Consider the following 8,909-nt stretch of genomic DNA (forward strand, 5'->3'; position numbering starts at 1 on the left):
TAGGTACAACAGAAATTGGTATGCTCTGCTTTGGTTTGTTCTAACTGGACTTTCACCTTTTCTCTTTTCATTTTTCTGTCCATTTCTCTGTCACATTTAGGTTGTCATTTCTCCTTCATAACAACCAAAAAGAAAAAGCATTGCACAGTTTAATCCATTAAACGTAATTAATAAATAAGATTATATATATATATATATATATATATATATATATATATATATATATATATATATATATATATATATATATCTGTGGTATGAAACACTAATCACTAGAATAAAATAACCTTTCGTATTGGTTTTCAATGAATCAAAACATAACAGGATATGATAACATCCGATTCAAAAATTCATTTTTTTTTCAGTTAACTGTTTTGATTTTTTTACCATTAAAGCAAAATCTTCCATTTTTTCGCTTCAGTTTTTAACTGAAATTAAAAAAATTCTATTTTTTTATGTTTTAAATTATCTGATCTCTTCAATAAATCCAATTAATCGAAAAGAAAACAAATTTATTGAAGAGAATAAGAAAGTCAAAACATTTTAATAGTTTTTTAATGGAAAGGGATTAAGAATTTCTGGTAAAAGTTAGAGGTATGAACTGTTTGCGAATGTTTTACAAGAACACAAAAACTATTATATTTATGAATTCATGGGATGACTTTCTTTTGTTAAACATGTAGAATCAGTAAAACTTGTATTTTTCGCCTTTTAGTTTGGTGTATTATAGTGGCTTTCATGTCTATAGTTTTCATTGCTGAATTTTAGTGCATATATATAGTTTTATTAGTTTTAATTATTTTTAGTATACAATTGTAATAAAAAAATATCTAAATTTTATGTGAAAAAAAAAATTATGAAAGCTGCAACTACTCAATAAATTAAAGAATAATTTATCAAAGGAAACTATTATATTTTTTTGAAAAGATGCATGACCAACCGAAAGCATTATTGGACCAAAGAAATTAGAATGGAAAGGATGAGCAAGGTTCTTTCTCCTTGCTTTAAAAATTAAAATCAAATCCATATCCTTGCATTTCTACGTACTTTATTTAATTTATTTTTAATTGGATTATTTTATTTGGCAACTAGTTTATTAGGTCATCTATAATATGAAGTTCGTTGGGTAATGTTTTATACGGACAGCACTACACTGTATGATTTTTAAAACTTTTTACAATTTTGTTTTAATATGCAAGAGTTTTATAAAATTGGCCCTTTGGAAGTTTTTTAATTTAGAATTTACATTTTTCAAAACTTAAAGAAAATATTTTACTTTTATTACATATAGTTTTAAATTTTATATCACATAAACATGTTTTATAAGATTCAAATTAAACATATGATCTTAATTATAACTACTCCATCCAATATATATTTAGAACAAAAAAATAATATTGTTATTTGATTTCTCTTCTCTTTTCATTTTTCTTTCAACCCTTCAAAAGCATCAAAGGATTATTATAACACCATATTTCTCTCTCTGTCTCGTCAAGCTACAAGAAAATAAATATAAGCTTCCTGAAGAATTCACCTTCTACCTTTTTTGTCCTCAAATTTCTATCTTTTTTTTTCTTTGTGGTGATTGCTTGCATGAGTTTTGCACCAGGATATGATTTTATGAAATTGAGTTTATCTTCCAATTTCATGACTTTGAATTTGAGTTTTTTGAGTTAGGAAAAATTATAAACTTTATTATGCCTAAGCTAATTATTAAGATTTTATTTCAGTTAATAATTTAATATCAACTCAATAAAGGATACTAGTTGTAAATTGTAATAGCAATAAAGTTCAGACCATCTTATTAAAGATGTGTAGAATTGAGCAATGAATTTAGAGAGGAAAAAAAAGTTGCAACTTGTCAGATCTAATACAAAAATTGGTAGAATGTAACGATCAATCGAGAACAAAAAACAGAAGTAGAAGCTTCCATTTGAATAAAAAAAACTAGGGAGGTTGAATAGAAAGGACGAAGATGGAAGCAGTTGAAGCCTGAGAATGGTGTAGATATGAGAGAGGTGTTGTAGCATACTCAACTGCATCTTTGTAACGATGCAAGAGGATTATTTGGTCCAGGAATATGATGCTGTAAGCCTTATTCTTTATGTAATAACGCCAACCATAAGCAGACCATCAAATCCTATTATTAGGACATTTCATGTAGCTTTACGTGCTTGACATGGCATCACTAATGTCTAATTTCGAATTTCATTTGCGTGCTAATCATGTTTTTGTTCTTAAAGATGCTCATACTGCTTGTTGCATTTATTAAATCAGAATATTAATCTCATATTCTGCAATAATTGCTACCTTTAGTACTTATATATAATTCAGAAAACCTAACCAGTGATCTGGGACCGTAGGAACCTACCTGCGTAAACAAGATATTAGTTGTTTCTTGACTCAAGGAAGTAAACGACAATTTAGTATTGGTATTATTTTCAATGGGAATATATAGAAAAGCTCCAAATCAGTGTAGCATTTATTCATAGAGAGCAAAGCTCCAATCACAAAGGTAAAGCCTTTGAGAACAATTCTCATGTGTATACAAGTTATTCAATAATGCTCAAGCTTCACGGTCATATGTATATATATTAATGAATAATAATATACTATAAAAGAGAAGGTTTTTGAAGTGCAAAAAGATAATTCCAAAACGTATTGGAGGAGGCAAGAAAGCAGAGAGCTTTAGCCCATGGCATACTTCTGGGTCCAGCTTCTAGCAGTGGACTCATACTTGACTTTGTCGGTCTTGCACATGTGAGCAATTTCAGGCATCAAAGGGTCATCAGGGTTTGGATCCGTTAGCAGAGAACAGATAGAGAGCAGCACCTGCATGATGATTTTTGAAAACCAGTCAGCATTTACAACAAACAGATACAAACTAATAATGACATCAATGAATAAAGTTCCCCCAATACGACCTTTGATATGGTGAGAGCAGGACTCCATTGTTCTTTGAGTATGTCCAGGCAAATATTGCCATTGCTGTTAATGTTGGGATGGAATACCTTGGTCCTGAATGCAACCTGTAAAATAGTTTTTGATGCTAGCCATCATTTAGATCCAGCCCTTCACAATAAATAACAGTTCCTAGAATTCTAAACTGAAAACACATGTTTTTTTTAGCTGATGATTTTGCTACTATATGTTTGTATGTAAATCTAGTACATGGCTGCTTATATGTGTGTATTGCTCTAGAAAAACAGATGTTCCACCTTCAAATATGGCAAAGGAAGACACTCTTTGCTTATCCATAGTCATTTTTGTAAATGAAAGTTTAGCTGAAATAAAGAGAACTGGTGTCAGAAACAGGAGTAACAGTTTTTGGTGTATACCTTGGGAGGTTTGAAGGGATAATCAGGAGGGAAATGAATGATGACGAGGAAAACGCCACCAGTATACGGACTGTCATTTGGACCAATGATGGTTGCTTGCCAATTGAACATGTCCTCACCCACAGGCCCTGAAATCCGCCATAACAAGCATGTCACACTACACTGCAGTGTGTTGCAGCTAATAACGCAATTAAACTTTTATCAACCTCTTTACCTGCACTGCATGAAGTTGGTGGATCTCTCTGTAAGTCCTTGAGCTCCTTCAGTATTCTCTTGGTTGCCATTCAAAGTTCTTTTAGGATCGTAGAAGAGGAAGTAAGGAGGATTGGGAAGCCAAAAGGATTAGAACACTACAAGAAACAAAGCAGGTTGCAGGCTATTTAATGGCTAAAGAAGGGAGATTGAACAGAATCAAGAGTTCAATTCACTAACGGAAGTGGGCACAGAATATATTCCTCACAAAAAAGAAGATAAGATTCTGATGATCATTCAACTTTTTGATACGATATGGGAGAAACCAAAGAGCGAAAGCTGTTTGCCACATTACATAGTTTTTGGCAACCTCCTGCTGTCAATCTAATCATCGGTGGAAGAAGGGTTCACACCATAAGATTCTTCATTAATATATTATATCAAAGCTAAATGTTGAATCTACAAACACATAATTATAGTTTAGTTTACTATTTGTAAATTAAGAAAAGTTCGACAATTCCTTTTTTAAGCTTCTGATGCTACTTCCCCTGTAAATGCATCGATGCCAAAACAAATAGTTATTGGACAACCCACATCCAAAAAGAAGAAATTCGATCCACACTTCGCTAGTCGTTTCCCGCAGTCCACACGTTGAGGATCTGATAAAGCTGGTGAGAAGTCAAAGATGAATTTGGTCTTGTTTTGTGAATCCTTCAAAATAACGTATATTCCATTGCAACGGTGCAAGCACAAAGTTGTTGACAGCTCCAATAATATTCTTTTCATTGCTTATCAGTTAAGATTGCATTTTAAATTTCGCTTTTACCAGCCTAATGCTACAATTATCACAACATTTTAGTTCGGAAAGTCAAACTCATAGGAACAAACAAATGGAAGAATGAAAACTTGATCAAACCAACTACATCCAAGCTGTTAAAGCAGCTAACATAATTAATTACATATACTTAGTTCATATTCAATGCCACATATGCATGCAAGCACCTTCTAGATTAGATTACAACATGAATTCCACTGCTGGAAATGTCCATCTAATAACAATCAATACAACAGGAAAACAGCCAATTGAAACGTAAGTGTTGTGCGCACGCCAAACATACTGAAATTATGACTGTACAGATCCTACAGCCAGAGACAATTAGACAAATAGCTTGATGCTTTTTGAGCGAACCTTGATGTGGTCAGTTGGACGTGGTGATTCCTTCATCTAGGTTGGAAATAGTATAAGATATAGAATGGCAAAGACTAAAGTCATGTCATCCTCCGCAAACTACTATATCAAGACTTGAAGATCACAAAATGGAACAGGCCTTTTGCCCCTTTCTCTTCTTTTTCTTCTGCTTTGGTGGCTGAAGAACTACCTTGATGGCAGCATCAAAAACAGCCTTCACATTCTGCATTCAGAGGTTAACATCAATAAGGTTGTGACTTCCTTTAACCTTCCGAACTTTAAAGGTTCAGAGAACATATATGCAAACCTGTTGTGTTTTTGAACTACATTCAATATAAACTGGAGCACCAATGACCTTTCTCAGTTCCTCACCCTTCAGAAAATAAAGTAAATCAGACCACTAATCTACCAAGTTCATGCCCGTATTGACAAATAAAGGCTAAAAGAAAAAAGAAAAAAAAAAGTAAAAGAAAATGCATAAAAAAGAAAAAAAAAACAGTAAAAGAAAATGCATAAACAATTAATTGAAGGAAGTAGTGGCAAATAACTAGCACCTGTGCTGTGGTGATAGGCACTGCGCTAGGATGATCTTGGAAGAACTGTTTATCATCCCGAAGATCTACAAGACAGATTTGGTTGTCATGAAATTGAGACTGATAAATCATGAACTCACTTGGCAACTAAATATGCTCACTCTTTCATCCTACACCCCCTAATACACAGCTAAACTCCAAACTTCTCAAGCTTTTATGAACAACCACTCATGCAGCGTTTAGAACAACCCCTACACTTGCCTTTTTAGTTATATGCGAACCAATTATTTGTTAAAGTCACAACTAACAACTGAGGTAAGTTTGTAATACAGGAAGGAACTTCATCACTCTCTACTGAATAACAACCAATAAAGTAACCGCGATAGCTTAAGATGATAGAATTTAGGTGTAGACATATAACTAGAGGTTGGGTTTATTTAACAAGTAACTTCTTCACTATAAAACCGTGAGGGGTACACAAAGTGAGAACAACAAGGCAAGTCATCATTAAATGAAGAAACTTTGCAATATCATGGAATTACAGTTATGCTGATTGTTATCTAACACATAAGGAACACATTAACAGTGTAAAACAAAATTAAAGAAAGTAATGAAGGGACAAGAATATAACCAAGTTTTGTTCCAACAAGAATAATTGGAACACCAGGAGCATAATGCCTCAACTCAGGAATCCACTGGAAAAGAAGGGGGTGAAATTAGTCCAGAAAAAGAGAGGGAAAGAAACAATAAAAAAGAAAGAAAAATATCAAGCATACCTTTTTGGCAACATTTTCATAGCTTGCCCTGCTTATGAGAGAGAAAGCAAGCAGGAAAACATCTGCCCCACGATAGCTTAAGGGTCTCAATCTATTGTAATCTTCTTGGCCTGTTCCATGAGTTTAAAAACCAAAACCGTGACAAGCCACTCCCAAAATACAGTAAGTATGAAAAATGACACGGAAATTATACTTACCAGCAGTATCCCACAACCCAAGATTCACAGTGCTTCCATCCACCACTACATTTGCACTGAAATTGTCAAAGACAGTCGGCACATAGTCCTGTTGCAATGAATCACAAAGAAACACAAGATGTCACAATAACTACATCCCAAAGTCGTCCCCATGATTAGGTCAATTGTAAGTCAAACAGCATAAAGAAAATCGTTTTGACGATCAATCCCAAAAACAAAGATCTAAGTCCCAAGATAAGCAAAGCATCTGAAAGATACATTGTACCTCCGTAGAGTCGTATAAAGAAAAAATATAGCACCTATTGAAATCAACATCCAAGATTTAACCAAAGATTTCATTTTCCTTCATTTCACCCAAATTACAAACAGGCCTATTTCAGCGGTCCTCTCTAAGAAGGTATAAGAAATTGACGAGACAAAAGGGAAGAAAAAAAAAAAACCATGCTTGGTCTGTCTAAAAGAAACCTTAGCATCAGCAACTCTAAACGAGGTAAGGTAAGGACAAATAACCAAGAAAACCCTAGGAACAAGAACACGAAAAAAACCAAAAAAAAAATGAATTTTGAAGAACACAAGCAACCCCATTTCTTAAAAAGCAAGAACAAATAGGTCAGAAGTATCCCCAACCCATATTTTGTCATTGTCTGAAAACCCAGTGAGCGAGAACCTGAAGAGCTAATAAAATGTGAAGCTTTCTTTGGGGAGAGAGAAGTACAAACAGACTGACCGTAGGGAAAGTGTTGCTGGTGTAGGAGATAAGCATGCAAGTCTTGCCGACGGCACCGTCCCCAACGGTGACACACTTGATGAACCTGGAGGCACTCATTGCTGTGTTTGTTGCAGGTAGGATAAAGGTTAATGGTTCATGCGGCAATGGTGAGTAAAATTGTGCATGTTCAAGAAGATGAGAAAGAAGAAGAAGAAAGAGAAGGGAGAGAGAAGGAAGAAAAAAAGGGTGTTAGAGAAAGGGGAAAAGAATTGAATTTGGTGTACTGCTGGAGCTGGGCCTGCATGTTGTAGTTGCCAGCTATTGTTTTTGTTATGCCACAAATTCATCATCTTTCATCTCTCAGACTACCAAATTTTAATATGCCCCCACCAACTCCCCTCACCTTCATCCAATGCCTTTGTCAAATAAAGAAATCCAAACAACTATAAGATATTTTATGCTTTCAATAAAATCTTAATTATCTCATTAATTATTATAAATATGGGTGTTTTGTATTAATAAATGATTAAAGAATATTTTTTAATTACTTTTACTGATTTACAAGACTATATTTAGAAATATCTCACCTTAGCAATATCTATTTTAAATAAAAATAAGTGTGAGGATGAATAGTATTTGGCAAATATCTATTTTATAAAATATTTTCTATAGATGTTGGAATATGAAAGAAACTCGGGAATATGTTACTTAATACATTTTTCGTTATTATTATTTTAATTTTTTTTAAATTAAAAAAATGAAGAGAAAAAGTATTAAAAAAAGTTGTGAGAATGATTTTCAAGTTGAAGAAAAATAAACAACTCGCACCAACTTTTCAACCAATCCTACTTCACACCTATTTGTGGGATTCATTTATAATGCTTTAATTTTTTTTTATTCCACACAAACATTCAAATTATGAAACGAATTTCAATCGTAATATTTCCCTATGATTGCATAGTCTCCATTTGTGGCTTCTTCACATAAAATAACAAAGCAATGATTTTACCCTTTTTTTTTACTATTTATATAAAGTTATTTTGTGAATTTATTACAACTATGTTTTTTTCTTCTGAAAATTTAATGTGGGGTGTAAAATGATTTATCAAGAGAAAAAGTAATTGATATATACATTTTACGTATGTGTATATTTAGTACAATAATATTGTTTTATTTTTTAAATTATAATTATTATTTTTTAAAAGCATACAAGATCATAAACCCATGAAAGCCAATATTATAGATTAAATGAGTTTAAACAATATTGGTCTAGTCAAATTTAAGTAACTATTATTAATTTGGTTCAACTCATCATTTTATAGAGTACACCTATTTTTCCAATACTAATATATATTCATCACTTTTATTCAATTTTTACATTTTTTTTTTCAGTATGTAAAAAATTAGGGAAGAATCCTTAGAAGCTGAGGATATCGTTTTATCATAAACTTCTACAAAATAATATCGTTTTGTTACATAATAAATGCACAAATTAAAAACCAAATAATAGCAAAAATGGGTAAAAAAAGTAATAAAATATATAATTAAGTCTAGTATATAATAAAACTAGGCCGGTATAAATTATGATAAATTGTTTTGTTTTTTAACCAAAAATAGAATTTTATTCTGATAAATTATTTTTTTACTATAAACACGGAAATTTTTTATTATCAAGATAAAACTTTGATTTTAGTTAAAAACAAAAAGAAAAAAGACCTCAAACATTTAGGTAGATAGATTATATCTAATTTTTTTATAAACATGAGATAAAATGAAGATTTATTTTCTTTGTTTTGCAAAAGAACCATGATTAGAGGACCCCCACTCTTGGCTGCAACTTAGTGTCAGCCATGTTTCATTGTTCATTGAGCTTGCTGCATAATGCAAATGAATTTTCTTTTGTAGCTGTTTTAATGTATACAAAGGTAAAGTAGCCTATATAAATTAGACACTTAGGATAATTTTTAAAAAAAAG

General features: G+C 32.1%; 2 protein-coding genes across 2 annotated transcripts; both read right to left on the reverse strand.

Moving 5' to 3' along the window:
- Positions 1 to 2,457: 2,457 nt before the first annotated feature.
- On the reverse strand, positions 2,458 to 3,757 carry LOC108340299 (ubiquitin-conjugating enzyme E2 28). The gene is made up of 4 exons (XM_017577581.2): positions 3,553 to 3,757; positions 3,339 to 3,466; positions 2,925 to 3,029; positions 2,458 to 2,832 (listed from the first exon to the last, which is right to left on the reverse strand). Exons 1-4 carry the CDS (start codon positions 3,620 to 3,622, stop codon positions 2,689 to 2,691), a joined length of 447 nt encoding a protein of 148 aa, XP_017433070.1. The 5' UTR covers positions 3,623 to 3,757; the 3' UTR covers positions 2,458 to 2,688.
- A 664-nt stretch (positions 3,758 to 4,421) lies between these two features.
- On the reverse strand, positions 4,422 to 7,317 carry LOC108340300 (rac-like GTP-binding protein RAC1). Its single transcript, XM_052878489.1, has 7 exons — positions 6,953 to 7,317; positions 6,226 to 6,313; positions 6,029 to 6,138; positions 5,884 to 5,947; positions 5,274 to 5,338; positions 5,027 to 5,092; positions 4,422 to 4,942 (listed from the first exon to the last, which is right to left on the reverse strand). Exons 1-7 carry the CDS (start codon positions 7,049 to 7,051, stop codon positions 4,841 to 4,843), a joined length of 594 nt encoding a protein of 197 aa, XP_052734449.1. The 5' UTR covers positions 7,052 to 7,317; the 3' UTR covers positions 4,422 to 4,840.
- Between the last annotated feature and the right edge of the window lie 1,592 nt (positions 7,318 to 8,909).

The sequence above is a fragment of the Vigna angularis genome, chromosome 5 (genome assembly GCF_016808095.1).
Source record: "Vigna angularis cultivar LongXiaoDou No.4 chromosome 5, ASM1680809v1, whole genome shotgun sequence".
Classification (NCBI taxonomy): domain Eukaryota; kingdom Viridiplantae; phylum Streptophyta; class Magnoliopsida; order Fabales; family Fabaceae; genus Vigna; species Vigna angularis.

Coding starts and splice junctions, on each gene's coding strand:
- LOC108340299 (XM_017577581.2), bottom strand. CDS start 3,622: ATGGCAACCAAGAGAATACTGAAGGAGCTCAAGGACTTACAGAGAGAT. Junction 3,467..3,552: donor ACCAACTTCATGCAGTGCAG/GTAAAGAGGTTG, acceptor GGCGGATTTCAG/GGCCTGTGGGTGAGGACATG. Junction 2,833..2,924: donor CTGCTCTCACCATATCAAAG/GTCGTATTGGGG, acceptor ATCATCATGCAG/GTGCTGCTCTCTATCTGTTC.
- LOC108340300 (XM_052878489.1), bottom strand. CDS start 7,051: ATGAGTGCCTCCAGGTTCATCAAGTGTGTCACCGTTGGGGACGGTGCC. Junction 6,139..6,225: donor TGGGTTGTGGGATACTGCTG/GTAAGTATAATT, acceptor CTCATGGAACAG/GCCAAGAAGATTACAATAGA. Junction 5,948..6,028: donor ATGAAAATGTTGCCAAAAAG/GTATGCTTGATA, acceptor CTTCTTTTCCAG/TGGATTCCTGAGTTGAGGCA.